The sequence below is a fragment of the Ambystoma mexicanum genome, chromosome 8 (assembly GCF_040938575.1).
Source record: "Ambystoma mexicanum isolate Mex_15411 chromosome 8, UKY_AmexF1_1, whole genome shotgun sequence".
NCBI lineage: Eukaryota > Metazoa > Chordata > Amphibia > Caudata > Ambystomatidae > Ambystoma > Ambystoma mexicanum.
In genome coordinates, this window is record NC_090929.1 from 520,474,410 (window position 1) to 520,489,829 (window position 15,420).

Here is a 15,420-nt window from a genome sequence, read left to right on the forward strand (position 1 = left end):
ACTACAGAGTGCATGCACGAGTATACAAACAAAATGCTTGTGTTAACACAACAGTTTTCATAAGAGTTTGTTAGTATTTACTTTCTTAAAGGACCAGCAAACTTTAAGTCCAAAAGCGGTGTAACATGCAAAACCGTCGTCCTGCTCAATTTTCAATCACTTTTCAAGCGCGAGTAACAGAGATTCCCAACAGCCAACAGTACTTTCTGTACTTCCTTGGGTGCGCGCGCAGGGAGCAGGGTATTTGGCTATTCTTGGAGGGCGGGTTAAAGACGTCACGTGACCATAGGATCAGGATTCTAGAGTAGGAACAGAAAAGGGACGTTAGTAAACGCTGCCAAGGGGGCGGGTCCACAAACTACACAGTGCATGCATGAGTATGTTAAATGTTAAAGGTATTTGTACCGCGCACCGTCACCAACGGAATTGGTCACCAGGCGCTCTGGCGGATCTGCAAATGATAAGGTGGGATGGATTAGTAAGGTGAAGAGGGAGTAGGATAGTGAGAGGAGTGGTGTTCTGTTGGCAGCTTCAGCTCGGTATACACCAGATACTGAGCGTTGGTGCAGATATTGGATCGGTGTCAGTCCGCGTCTGCTGTTGCTCCGGCTTATGTGTTGTTGCAGTGTTGTGAATTACGTGCGGCTTGCTGTGCGAGAGATGGTTGTGTGAGTTTTTTTGAGTGAGATAAGTATGCAGAGTTTGAGCTTGTATTGGTTAGTGGGTTACCTGACCTTTAGCATGCTAACATTCACAGTTCTATCCAGGTGCGCCACCTGTCGACCCTCCCACCTCTATCTGGATGCGGCGCAGGCCAATGCCTAGGATTCCATCTAGGTGTGGGCATGTCAACATTCACAGTCCCATCCAAATGCAATGCAGGCCAATATTCACAATTCTGTCTAAGTGTGGACATACTAATATTCACAATTCTGTCTAAGTGTGGACATACTAATATTCACAATTCTGTCTAAGTGTGGACATGCTAATATTCAAAGTCCTATCTAGATGCAACGCAGGCCAATATTCACAATTCTATCTAAATGCGGCACGTGTTGGTCTTGACAACTATGTTACTATGTAATGCAAGGCAACTTCTACAATCCTGTCATGAATAAGTTCAGTCTGGTGGTTACAAATCTTTGAGTGTTCCTGGTGTGAGTCTATGGCAGACTATGTTATTGGGAGGTAAGATAGATTGGCACAGGTTTTCTGGAGTAATTGCTCTACTCCCCACCCATGCCACACTCACAGTTTTTGTTGGTGTCTGTTGGCTGCTGGCTTCCCCTGCGGACACCTGCAGACACATCTTGGGGCCGTCCTCTGCCTCGGGGTCCTTCGCCGCAGGGCTGCCGGACAGAGGGCTGCCCTAGGGTGTCCTTGATGTGGGGTATGAGGACCAATCCGGATGGAGTGGGCGTGTGGGGAGGCGGGCAGAGTGAAGCCAGGAAGCGGTTGTGCAGGGGGAGAGGGACCACGCGCCGAGTGCGCTATGGTACTTTTAAGCACCTTTACAAAATAAAATAGCATTTTGTGGGGAGGTAGGGGGTCAGGAGACTCCTTAGCTTTGGCCTGGGCTCGCTGGAAATGGCTAAGATGTCTAAGTTCAGGTCGGTGATGAGGTCGTGGATCTCTGTGGTGTGCGCTGGGAGGGAACGTGAATTGATAAGTGCGCATTGGAATTGTGTATCCTGGTTGTTCCCTAATTAAGTTTTAGTGAGGATTCAGATAGTGGTGACAATTTTGGTGTTGGATTTTGGCATGGGGGTAGGCTTTGGCGATCGCGGGTGAGTATACAAACAAAATGCTTGTGTTAACACAACAGTTTTCATAAGAGTTCGTCAGTATTTGCTTTCTTAAAGGACCAGCAGACTTTAAGTCCAAAAGCGGTGTAACATGCAAAACCGTCCTCCTGCTCGATTTTAAATCACTTTTCAAGCGTGAGTAACAGAGACTCCCAACAGCACTTTCTGTACTTCCTTGGGTGCGCACGCAGGGTGCGCAGGAAGCAGGGTATTTGGCTATTCTTGGAGGGCGGGTTAAAGACGTCACGTGATCATAGGATCAGGATTCCTGCACTTCTCTGAAAGTTACTCTTTCTTTCTCAGGTTAAGCGTCTCGCGTCTGGCTTTCCTTCACATTCAGCCGCTCTTCCCAGCCTGTTTCCTCTGATAAATTGCTCCATAAACTGTTTTAGAAAGTACCCGGAGGAACATGTATAATCAAATAGGTGACAAATGGTGCATTTCATCAAACTCAGGGTCAATAACATTGGTCAAAACTACGATCTGCACAATAAATGTACCCAAACGGGTCCATTTTGTCTCACAAGAGTGTCACACACTAGCCAGAGGGCTCGGTAGTCGAAAGAGAGGGCAGGGAGATTAGCTCCTTTGAGACACATTTGCCAGGCTGGCATCAGCTTCTGCTTTCAGCTGAGGGATGTTGGTGCATGGCTTGTTTTAACTGTTGGGGGGAGGGTGGGTGGGAGAGAGGCTCTGTGAATGTACATACACCAGTGAAACAACACGATATAGTCATTCATTTGAACCATGTCTTGCCAACTGGTACCCAACAAAGTAACTGCCCACGTCCCCTTTTCTCGTGTCATGATATTGCTGGAGGCGTTTATTACCGCACCCATCACTGTTTCATGTTGCAATTTACTTCTCATTTCAGCCAGTATTCTTAAACCGTACTGTAACTGTGAACCCGACATAGTTGTAGTGGAGGGTATTTTAAAATGGAAACAATGTACCCCATCACCTGAAGAAGAGCATCTGCCTCCTTCGGTAGACCACCCACCTCCAAAGCTTGACTGCACCCAGGGGTGTTGCTAGGTCTGGAAAAGATCCGGGGATATGCTAATGTCAGGATTGGGGGCTAGCTAGCCTTTTGGTTGTAGCTCCTGAGATTCGATCCGGGGCTACAATCAAAAGACCAGGGGCTATAGCCCCCTTAGCCCTCCCCCTAACAACGCCTCTGACTGCACATATAGATTCAATCAACCCCCTCATCTCCTTCGCTAGATGATCAAAGTTTTCACCTGTCCCCCACCACCTCAAGTCCGCCATCTACTCCTCTGGACACCCCCTGCTCCACTAACAACCACACCCAAAACTTGCCGACTACATGTTGTACATTTCACCCAGAACACTAGAGAGCAATGTCCCATCTGCTGCTGTTGGTACCCACTTTTGGCACTAGACCCACACCTCCTGCCTTAGGCCGCCCTCCCACCAACTTCTGCAGGGGATGCATTCTCCTTCAGCACGCCACATTTCCTTGCCATTTCCTCCACATGGTCTGACAAATCTGGTAAACCACCCATAACTATGTGTGTCATTGCATTTGTAAATATTTCTTTATTTCACACATCCAAGTTGGTGTCATTTCGAGGAGTTCTGGGAATTGGGTGGTCATTAGTTGCAAACATGTTGTACCGCAGAATGCAGCTCGAAATATAAAGATAGGGTTCCATTTTCACGAGGTTTGGGTAATATCAGCGAATCCAGAAACACATAGGGCCTGATTCATGGATTATTTGCGCCAAAAAAACAGGATTTGTGCGCCATTCTGCCCCATGCGGGCAGAATGGCGCACAAATCCCGTTTTTTTGGCGCAAATAATCCATGAATCAGGGGCTTACTGTCAACTGCTGAATATCCAGGGAGTTCGAAGGCTACAGTGGGGACTTTCACCAATTCCAACACACTTTGTATGTCTTTATTTGTGCATATCCCAGGGTGTATTAAACTGTTCAACACAGAACGGACACATGTTTTTCAATAAATACCTTTATTCTCAAGTTTCCATTGCAATAGGTCATGGTTTCCATCACAAGTAATACAAGCATGTTCTCTTCTTGCTTAGCATTTACAAATAATTAGGAATGTCCTCACTAAAAAGCGTGGCCTTCCTCTGTAACCTGTAGGAAATGGCTAAGCATAAAAATATGTTATAATAACTATCTTTTTAAAATGTACTAAGACTGTGCAAAAGCAAGAACCAAGAGTCAATTTCGCATTTAACTTTAAACACAAAATCGTTCCCTTGCATTGGCATCTCTATCGAGACAACACATTATCCTTCGAGGCAGATTTCCTCAAAAATACACCTGTTACAAAAATAACAATCTAACCATTCCCAGCAGTTAAGTAAATGCAGCGAGTGTGGTCGAAGTGCTGCATGTATAGGAGAAAGGCTCTGCCTTTAATTTCTACTTTACATTTCTTAGAAATATTGCAGTCAAAAAATAAGACACTATTGAGGAAATACAGCAGCTTGAGACAATTCACTTTAAAAAATGTGCTATGAACGTTTTCCGCATGCAGCGTGACTCTATAGCAATGGGCCACTGCTTTTCCATTCCTTGACTTTCAATGTAAACCGGATGCATTCTGGGGGTGGTAGTCTTCATGAGTTTCATACATTGCTGATTTCAGGCCAAGCTTTTTAAACCTGTAGTTTTAGCATCTGGATACAGGCCTTAGGCGATGAACTAGGTCTATCCTGCATTATAAGGATGCTGCTGTGTAGTGAATAATAAAATCTTCCACTTTTTGGAATCTATTTGAAACATGTTCACCTACCCATCGTCACCCACACTCTACCCTCTCAAGGGCCTGGCCCAGCAGGCAGTTTTAGTAAAAATCCAACTGGTTCATACTAGAACAATACACATGATCTTTATTCAGTGACAATTTGATACGTGACCCCCTTAGGCGCAAACATTGGATTTGTCCACCATTCACCAATATGTCAACTGGAAAAGCCAAATACTCTTATAGAAAGTAATCAATACGCCTGGTATGGATTAACTTCACTTTTTCTCTTTTCCCACCCCATCAACCAGAGCAATTCTCAGTAGATTTGCCTTTTGCAGCCTGTAACACAAAAGATGTGTCTGGGCGCTGGTGGGGGTGCGTGTGAACCCAAGGGCATTCCATCATGACACATACTCCCTGCTATAGGACTTCTACCCTCCATTGTGAGAGGTTACCAAGGCCCTAAGGCTACACTTGGAACCTCAAATGTAGTTTCGAAAAATGCACAGTGGATCTGATATGGCCAGATTAGGACTTTCTTGAGGGACCTCTGTATTTTTAGGCCTGTAAGTGAATTCATAAAGGACAAGACAAAAGCATGTCACCAGGTTCAATGGTGGTAGAGGGGCACTTCTAGCACCTCCTCTAGAAAGTTCACAGTTTACAGAAACATCGAACTGAGTGACATGTTTGACCAGCGCTACTGAATTTAATCAAGTTGGGGAAGTCAGGTCTACAACTCAGATCATGTGGCTACAGAACCCACAATTTAACAAAATAACACACTGTGACTGTCTCACAAAGTTCTCAATGGGAGTCATTGGCTTTGTCTACCAAGGCCTCCACAGTCTGTTGGTATTCGGCTCGGACGGTTTCCACTGCGCTTGGCTAGGTAAAGGTGGGGTGATGCATTGGCGAGAAGGCTGGCTGTAGATGGCCAGTTGAGGATTGTGCCGACTGTCAGCTATCAGTTGCGTTTGGTCAAAGTGCTTGATCAGGTCTGACGGAGCACCCATGCTGGTTTGGCAGTAGGACAGGAACTGCACCGACTGCCTCAGACATCTCAGGTACCCCTGGCCGAAGCCTTGCTCCAGGCTCTTTGGACATGGCACTAGAAGAAAGAAATAATATGTGCACATTGGAATCATGCGTTCTACCATCATTCAGACCATGGCCATGATTCACAAACAAAAGCTGGCTACAATAATTAAACAAATGTATACAAAATCATAGCAGAACCCTACTGAGCCAAATATAATAGCCGCATCAAACATGCGTGGCCAGCCATTATGGCAAAAATAGAGACTTCGGATGCTCCCGAAAGCTCAAACGGTTCCTCTTTACTAGTAGGGAAGAATGCTGCAGAAGTTTATACTAAAACATGCATGTTCTTTATTCATTAGATAGTGCGACTTCTGGGCTCTTGGCACTTTATCCTGCCGCACTTTCCAGCTCGACCTGGGCATGTCATTGAGGAACCTGTTGGATGGAAGTCATCCCTTGGAGTGATTGCCGCGTCTCTGCCTCCAATCAGCCATATTCAGTACTAACTGGAGGTTCGGCGCAAGTCCATGTGTAAGCATCCTATGCTCTTATAACCCAAATGCCTCAAAGCAAAGGTCTAAACTCTCTCCCTGATCTTTCACCACTTACTACAATGTATAGGGCTGATGGGAGTCATACTCCAAATCCACTGGAAATCCAAAGTTTGAAGACCCCTGGGATACACTGAGGATTCACACCCGGGGAAGAGGTATTAGCCAATCAGGTGGCTGGTACAGCGGGTGAGAATATACATTATCTGCCCTGTTCCAGCCATCCAAGGCCATTCCCCAAATGGCTCCATTTTTCTTTTATGTGGGGAGGCAATAGGGAGCCCAAAACCAACCAAACCACTACCCCACCCCACCCTCCCAGCTTACCTGCGAGACAGGAGCTTTGAGCTGCGGTCCCGCACTCCTTCCGATTCTAGCAGCTGCCATATAAATGGAAAAGGGACTTCGTCCCTTTTCCTTATGGCGGCGGCCATCTTTTTTTCATCACCCCCTCCTCCCCCAGGAGATTGGATGCACAAGCAGCATGAATCTCCCAAAGGGAAAAAGAAATCATTCCCACCCCGAGGACACCTGCAATGCCGCGCCCGGTTCGGTCATGACTGACAGAGTGATAAGATATTGTGCACCATACGATCTACAGGTATCCCCAAGAAAGGATCCAGAGCCTAACAACACAGATGTATTTTGAGATGCTGCCAGAAAGGCCTGGTGGTTAGCCTGCTGCCAGTGGGCCACAAGTAGAGTGTTCCATAGCAGGAGGCCTTCTGTGACAAAGACATGTTTCCCATACTCCAATGGCACTACGAGGAGGTGGGCTTCCACTGACCTAAGGACAAGTGAGACAATGTATGTTACTATTAATGTTAATTAGTTTCCCGCAGGGAGGGAGTTGGCAGCCTCTAAGCCAATGAGGAGTCTCGAAGAAAGGGCATTACCACATGGTACAGCCCCGCTCCTCGGAGCGGGAGGTTGCCATCCTCCCTCGCTGGGTTTTGCAGGTAAGTGCGTTTACCTGCGTACCCAAGCCCCCATGTCCCATCCCTCACCCCAGCCCCTTTTCCACACAATAAGGCACCTCCCACACCCTCCCCCTTACCTTCTTCTCCTTTCTTGTCCGTTGGCTGCGCCGGGAACAGTAGTGTTCCCGGCACAGCTCCAATGTCCGAAAGGCAACCTTGGAAAGGGTGAAGGGACAACATACAGGCCCTTCTCCCCGATCCATGGCAGCCATCATTCTTTTTTTTTGTGTGTAACTTACGAAATTTCACAACTTACAAACTATTAGTATCCCCGTACAACATGCCGGAATACTAATAACAATAATCCCATCGCTGGGGCGCCATTACCGCGTCCGGTAATGCCCTCGGGGCTTAGTTAAAGCCCTTGCTTTGCCAGGACTGTAACTTTAGCCCTGGGACATTACCGGACCTGATAATGGCCCCGTAGCTCGGGGTTTATTGCTTAAGTAGCAGCGGGCCTTAGCATACAGAGCTTTATGTTTGTTTGTAGAAGGTCGTTTATGCTCCAATTGTTGCCTCACCACAGCACGCTCCCAGGTTCTTTACGTTGCTGCTAAGAGTGATATCTGAGTGTTTGGGAGTCAAGTTCTCACCCAAAAATGTGCCCACCCCACAGGATGTTCTGTCTGACCCGGGCCCAGTTTTCTTGCATCCAAGCTTCCACACTAGTCAGACAGACGGACAGCGCCTGGAATTGATCTGAGCATTGCAGTGACATCGAGATGTTGAGTAAGACTGGGAAAAGCAGAGAGGACGGGGGAGACCAGACACGGCAGGTGCAGGGTGCTCTCACCTTGGGATTTGGAGAGGCAGCGCTGTTGGAGACACCTCACCGCCACCTCCAGGATGTCGGCCTTCTCCGGCCTGGAGTTGGACTGCTGGCTCTGGAACTCCGCCTGGAGCAGGAGGCGGAGCTGTTCGATGCAGCTGTTGATGCGGTGCCGGCGCACCTTCTCCACAGCTGGCTTCCGCAGCTGCAAGGAAAGCAATCCGGGTTATGAGAGGCAGGTGTCGCCCTGCAAGAAAGCCCGGGAAAACACCACGCAAGAAAGCCCGGGAAAACACCACGCAAGAAAGCCCGCGGAAAAAATGTGTACGTCGCAGGCGACTCTAGCTGTGCTTAGGAGTTCACACTAATAAGTGTATGATTAATGGTTTCAGGAATAATAGTAAGGTTAGCCAGAAGAGTAACACCAATAAACAGTAAACATTATACCCACAACATTAGCAAGCCTCTTACCACCAAACACAATGATGCATGATAATAACAACAGCAATGTATTCGTGTTGTTAGGCTCGCGTGCATAAACGCAATCTTTATTTCCATGTATTTAAACTTTGTGTAGAGTGCGAATATGACATAAAGTGCAACAGAATCTTCAAATATAATCCTGAACCATATTGAAAAGAAACTTCTAGACATAAAAGCAGTGCGATCATGGTCCCGTGTACTGCATCAGAGGATCGGGCGGAGTAACGTGCAGTGGCATGCTTAATTAACCCCTTAACTGCCAGGCTATTATGCAAGTCTTATGCATACGCGTCCTTGGCACTTTTAAACGAATTGCAAACAAGTTATAAAGAGTAAGATCAGGGGAGAGGCAGGGAGGTGGAAGAGTGAAAGGAGGGTTGGTGGTACTTTGGGCAGAGTCAATCGGAGAGAGGAGAGTGATATACTATAATACATCTAGCACTTCAGACCAGATTCCTCACGCTTCTAAGCGCTGTAGCTACAGGGGTCACTATCGCCGAAATGAATGCCACCAATTCATCAACCTCAGAAGGATGAAGGACTGAGGTGGGCATGGAGGGTTTATATCCTGTGACTGCCAAATGGACATAGAGGTGTTTGGCGAGTGCTTACCAGGCAGGGCTATCTTGCCGGCCGGCCGTGGAATGTGAGTGTGTGTGGGGGGGGGGAGGCGGCGGGGTCAGTGGCAGGCGAGGGAGGGAGGACAGAGACTAATGGCATCTGCGTTTTTTGCTCTCCAGATGTTTTGGACTGCAGCTCCCATCAGCCCTAGTCGGAATCGTCAATGGTGAGGGATCATGGGATTCGTAGTTCAAACATATCTTGAGAGCCACAAGTTGCAGACCACTGGACTATACCTTTAAATCTATACAGTTTTATCAATTTGTGCAGAGATGGGTGGCACGTCAATGAAGCATTCTTGAATAGAATTGTGAGGGAGTTGATAAGGGTAAGGGAACTGAGAGAAGACAGAAGAACAGAGGGACAAGGGGACAGAAGAGAAAGGGAGTGTAAGAGATAGTTGAGAAAATATTGGAGGGAAGAAATGGAAAAGAACACAGAAGACGAAAGATAGCTTTCAAAAAGGGGCCTGAAAAAAGAGATGAAAAGAAAAGGTTTAGGGATAATAAGAAAGGACATACATGGGGAGAAGGAAATGAGAAAAAGGAGAACTTGAGAAGAGAGCAAGAAAAAGGCAGATGGGGAAACGTGGAAAATGAAGGAATACAAGAGGGGATAGCAAAATCAAAGGGCGATTACGAGAAAAGAGGGGAAGAGTGAAAAAGGAAATAAAGGAATATATAGTAAGAAAGGAGAGGAGTGGAAATAAAATAAAATTAACCTATGACCGCACAAAATAAAAATGAAAGGGTTGAGGAGGAGGGGTGTGAGGCAGCTTACTTTATTCTTCTCGTTTGATAGCGGGGTCTCCACCGAGAGCGTGTTAGAACTGCTGGGGGGCATTTCTGGGCCTGTACCTGCACCCAATAGACCCTCCTTGATTTCACACACACGCGCCGGAACTCTGGGGGGAGATGTCTGGACCCTGCATTTATACCCGTGCCAGGCCCCCGGCGCTGTGGGTCTCAGCCCCGGGCGTGTTTCCCACACTCGGGGAGGCTCTGGGAGCCCCCCACCGGCCCCACAATAGGACATGAATCCATCAAGACACGGCCCATTGGCTGCCAACGGCCAGGATTTAATAACCTCCTGCCCGAGGCGGCTGGTGGAGTGTGCTGGGGCGTCCTGGGAATCCGAGAGGCGGGGCTCCTGCACAGCTGCAGGCAGGAACCCCGGGCAGGCGTTCCCAGGACTCCGCATGTGCCAACGAGGGATCAGGGCACACTTCCAATGGCGGGAAAAGCCAAGCAGGACTCCGACGAGGGGGAGGGCGCCAGGGCGGGCACTTTGGGATGCTTTCAAATGCAGACAGGGATCCAGGTCTCCCGCCTCTCACTATATAATGTGTTAAATGTATGCCAACAGAGAACATCACTTCATAGAAACAAATGGGCAAAACAGCTCAGCGGGGCAAAGGCAAGTGTGTAACCCTCGGGACTCGGGTTGAATTCCCAATGAGACTGTTCAGCAGGCTAGTGCGGCTGCTGCAGCAGACATGTGTGATTGCATGTTCGCATCCCAGTGAAACCGCTAACCGTAAACACGCCTCTTGCAGACATCTGCATTTAACTTGCATCCCAGACACCTTGTGAAACTGATTAGTGGGTTAAAGCACCTGTGGCTGATATCTATCCGCCCCAGCACAGCTTGTCGCACAATGCTAGGATCACTATCATGCCCCGGGCTCAACCCATTCCACTTATTGATTATGGCACAGGTCCATACATGAAATCCAGGGTGGTCTCCATAAGGGAAGTGGTTTGTGAGTGAGGTACCAGGAGGCAGCGCGTGGATGTTCAAACACTGGTTACGGGTTAAAAACGTATATAGAGAGAACCAACCCTTCATAGAAATCCAATCATAAAAAATGACAGCTCAGGAGGTTAACGCACATGCAGCATAAAAGTATTTGAAATCTGTATGTCATATATTGCCATCCCATTCAGATAACAGTGAATTGCATGCAATTCCTGCTTTCTCGTGGAAAGCATGTATTATTCACTAACTTTTTATTTTTTAAAGTGTTATTGTGATATAGTTAAAACAATAACATTTTACAACATTTCACCACATTTATCAAGAATCATTATTATAACACATCTATCAAAATTCATTATTAGAAGACAATTTCTAAAATCCATTCCACAATACAAAACCAATAGGAAAAGACCTCCACAATAAATCAGAGCAACAATTCATCAAACTAAAACAGAAGTTAAAAGTTAAAATACAATTCAACTGTCTACACATCTTCACTTAAAACTTCCCAACTTAGAAAGGCAGAAAAAACAAAAGAGGAAGGCACTAGTTGATAAGAAATACTTATTATAGGGAAAAAAAACTATTATTTCTCATAAAATCCCTAGAACTGTGGTCAAACCACTATTACAGATTAATTGGACCACACTGCACCAATTATTATCGAAGTGGTAGCGCCCAATATAATTACTAACTACCCTCTGACGAATGTATCCACACTGCCCAAAGAGGGAAAAGCAGGGAGGTGAAAGCATGTAAAAAAGCTTGGGTTACGCAGTGCCTTCCAGTATAGAATGCCTGCATGTTAAAGTCGCTTAAATATTAATTACCATAAGAAACAGCCCCCAATACACATACAAGGTTACACAAGCTCAGTGAGATAACCTGTCTGAAGCAGAAATCTGGCTTGTAGCGTTCAGGCCATTCCAATTTTAGTACGATAGCTCAGCGGGTCAATGCATTGCCCGCAGAGATCAGTGAATATTCTGTGGGTAAAACGGTAACAGTAAAATAGTTCACGGTTTCATGTTAAGGTTATTCCTGCCATTTGTGTCCCCTCTTGGTACCTTGGGTTCTGTAAGAGGGAGGATTGAGGTGGTTAGAAGGTAGCAGGAGAAGAGCAAGTTTGCTTTTGTTAGAAGTCATGTGGAGTCACGTGTGATTCCAGGATGAGTTATCTGGTATTCGAGTTGCTTAACATAGAGGCATTTTCCTGGCCTCTGTGAGTGTGATTCCGAGGAGAGGGATGGCATTTCGGCTGCTGAGTGGCGTGCCAGTATGCGTGCAGTGAGAGTCCATACTGACAAACTCCCTGGCTAGAGTAGTGTGCAAGGCACATACATTGCTCCTTGATAGATTGCTGCTTTTTATACAGGGATCCTGACATGATTGTTGCACTTCCCTATTTCACTTTCTACCTTCCACTACACTCATTAGCTAATCGCTCAGCCACAGCTGGGGAACATCTGCTAGTAGCCCCTCAACTGCTCAAACCAATGTCATTTAAAACTACACCTCTCCCACCTGCTTGTCACGCACCCATGCTCTATCCCAGGACATACCTTGTCAGTATCAAACTGACAGGATACCTAACACTTGGATTCGTTCTGGATACACATGTACAAAGTGCCTTCACCTGTGGGGTTCAAATGTAGCCCCAAGACAAAAGGAAACCACATTTGGCTGACTGAGGCCCTAAAATGCAGAATACTGTCCTGTAATTAGAAAGCACACTGTGGACTGGCAGATAAAAGGCCAGCAGTACATTTCAACTGCAAAACCATGAAAACACTGGTTCATTTGCTAAAACACAGAGACCATGTGGCAATCTGTGCATTCTGGAGCTTGGAACAAGGGACATTGTAAACATGACAAAGACACACTGTTGGTGCATAGACAGAAAGGCAGCATTTCACTTGCACCTGACAAACAATAGAATGTTGTTCTCACGAGAAAGAGAAATACAAACATTAAATGGGCCCTGTTCGAATGACTAGGCCAAAGGCCTGAAACTACTTTCCATTACATATGACTGATGTCTAAAGGGCATCTTTGCTAAAACAATAGAGCTGCCAGAAAAATGAAGCCACGTGCATCTGGAATTGAAAGGAATTGTTTACAAGTGAAACTTCAGTGTCTGTGTCAGTTTAATCTAAAGTATAATTTAAAGATGGACATTGATGGCCTGATGCAAGATATTAAAAAAGGCCTCACGTGTGGAGGACAGTGTGACGTTTAAAAGAACGAGTTTTCAGTGCATGAAGAAAAGCTGTGCTAGCCCAAAATGACATTTTCTCATGAAATTCAAAGGCCAAGAACTGCCCCCCTTCCCCTACAATTACCCAGCACTGCCTTCCTCTTATCTGAAAGAAGATCTCCTTGAAGCTCACAGAGCCAATTTGAACACAAAAGAGTGCAAACACATCTGATAGTTATCCAGTCCAACACACTCTCAACATACAAACAGAAATGGAACAGAAGTGATTAGAGTATGACTGGTAGTGCATCTGTCCTAGACGGCGGACAGGGATGTCAATAGGAGGACAGAGAGATTGCCTAACTTCCCTTGCCTACAAGTAGCTCTCCTTAAACTGCGCGGGTGTGGCGCCTATCTAAACGTGGATAGAATAAGACTAGGAAGAGCACCAGTTAGTTGTTTTCTGCATTTTTATCTGTTTTACCAGTTGGTCACACACTCCTTATTTATAAGTCACTTCATTCTCCCTTATCTCCAACTTCTTTACATCAATTATCCATGAAACGGGGCTGGTAGAAAACCGTCAGACTACTTTCAGCAACACCTATTTTATTAGCCAGTAGCAAGGACGTCATTTTAGAGTAATTACCAAACCAATTCACAGTAATAAAAAAAAAAGTTAGAACTCCCCCACATTAGGCAGAGTCATACGGCTTCAAGTGAGTTGTCAGAATTCCTGGCTTAAGGTGTATTTAGGGTGCACGGGTGGCTCTGGTTGGGGTGGCTAAGCCTATGTCTATCCAGACCCTGTCAAATCTGAGCCGACAGACACACCTGGCAATACCCACACACAGGCGATAGGCCCTGTGCTGATTCTGGTTGAGACACTGGACCTGCGTTTGGGGTGTCAGCTGATCCCCAGCCTCTGGGGGTCAAGTGAAGAATAAAAAGTGGGAGGCTGTGTAAATCAGGCATGCAGCACCCCTTTCTACAGACCACCCACTTTAAGGCTATAAGGAAGAGAGAAGAAGCCAAGCAGATACCAAGGTACTAACAGTCTTGGGCCTTAGTTGCCTACAGTACAAGATATCTTGGAAATGCCCCACCAGAGATCCTACATCAAAATGTCACCCTTTCAAAGTTGAAAATATTAGAATGATTGGATGTAGTCAGTGCTAAAGTGGCACAATGGGATTTTGTTTGTTATGTTAGCCGGTAACCTAGCTTAGCGGCGTCAGCACTTGCTGCTGCAATCGGATTGATCTAAAGGTCGCAGGTTTGAATCCTGGCAGCTTTTCATACTTCTGAGTTCTATAAATGAGTAGCAACTTCATTTGGGGGATAATTGTATGTAAATGTTCTATGTACAGCACTTTGGATAAAGCGGTATGTACATAACAAATCATTATCATTATGGAAGTTGTGTGCAGACAGTTTGCACTATTTATTTATAGATATAGTATGTACATCGTGTCATGCTTTTTCTCCAGTCCCTGTATCAGGAATCAAGTAAAAATAAGGGCGCCTGGCGGGGTCCTGATCTACCCATGAGGGTACGTATATAATAATCAAAAATAATCGGGATGTGAGATCCTACAAAAAGCAAGCTACGGTTCTGAACAAATGAGTTTATTTAAAAAAAACCACAAGTGTTATTGTTCAATTAGTTTACATAGCTTTCGATAAGCACAGAAGGCTCAAAGGGAGGGACAGGAGTAATTAAATTTGGCGGAAATACAGAATGAGTATCAACCTCTTTTGTATTGAGGTACAGAGTTCCACCTAAGGGCACAGTGGTATACAACAGTTTGAAGAACATATATTTAAACAATAGTGCACCCGGGACATAGGGTGGTCCAGGGCATGGTTAACACGGGGTGTACACAATATAATATACAAGACATACACGAAAAAGGGTTTTTGCAGTTGTGTCACTGGGGATCGACACAGGTGTGTTTCGGCCATTTAAGGCAGATTTGTCGCCCGTGGATAGTGTTGGCCTTCTTCAGGATGAGCACCAAATGTGGTGTAGTCCGTATTGTCTGCGAATAGAGAAGGATTTGTAAGGATCTCAGGGTCTAATTGTGTTATTTATTGTTTCATAATTGAGGCCTACTGTTGCCATGTCAAAGGACAGCTTACCCGCTGCTGTGGTAGCAGTATTGATGCTGTACAAAACCATCCAAGGATTAGTGCGGATGGATGGTGCGAGACTGCACTTGGGGGAGCCGTGGGTTCCTGAGGTATCAATTTCGGTCAGGATCCTATTGGCTAGAGGGGAGCCTAAAAAGGTCCCTCGTCTGTAAAAAAAACAATGATGGAAGGGAGTTTGAGGCGTCGGTTCAAACGTCTAGAACTAGGGTGAGGGTGTCGGTGACCCTGGTCTAGTTACCACTGTTGGACAGTGGTGCAGTGGTGGATATCTGGAGCAGACCATAGTGCCTCAGCTTGTGCCTAGGGAATAGATCCA

At 46.0% G+C, this 15,420-nt stretch overlaps 1 protein-coding gene across 1 annotated transcript; it reads right to left on the reverse strand.

Moving 5' to 3' along the window:
- Positions 1–3,781: 3,781 nt before the first annotated feature.
- Positions 3,782–10,087, reverse strand: LOC138472170 (transcription factor HES-5-like). The gene is made up of 3 exons (XM_069610207.1): positions 9,776–10,087; positions 7,916–8,096; positions 3,782–5,658 (listed from the first exon to the last, which is right to left on the reverse strand). Exons 1-3 carry the CDS (start codon positions 10,028–10,030, stop codon positions 5,378–5,380), a joined length of 717 nt encoding a protein of 238 aa, XP_069466308.1. The 5' UTR covers positions 10,031–10,087; the 3' UTR covers positions 3,782–5,377.
- Positions 10,088–15,420: the final 5,333 nt, after the last annotated feature.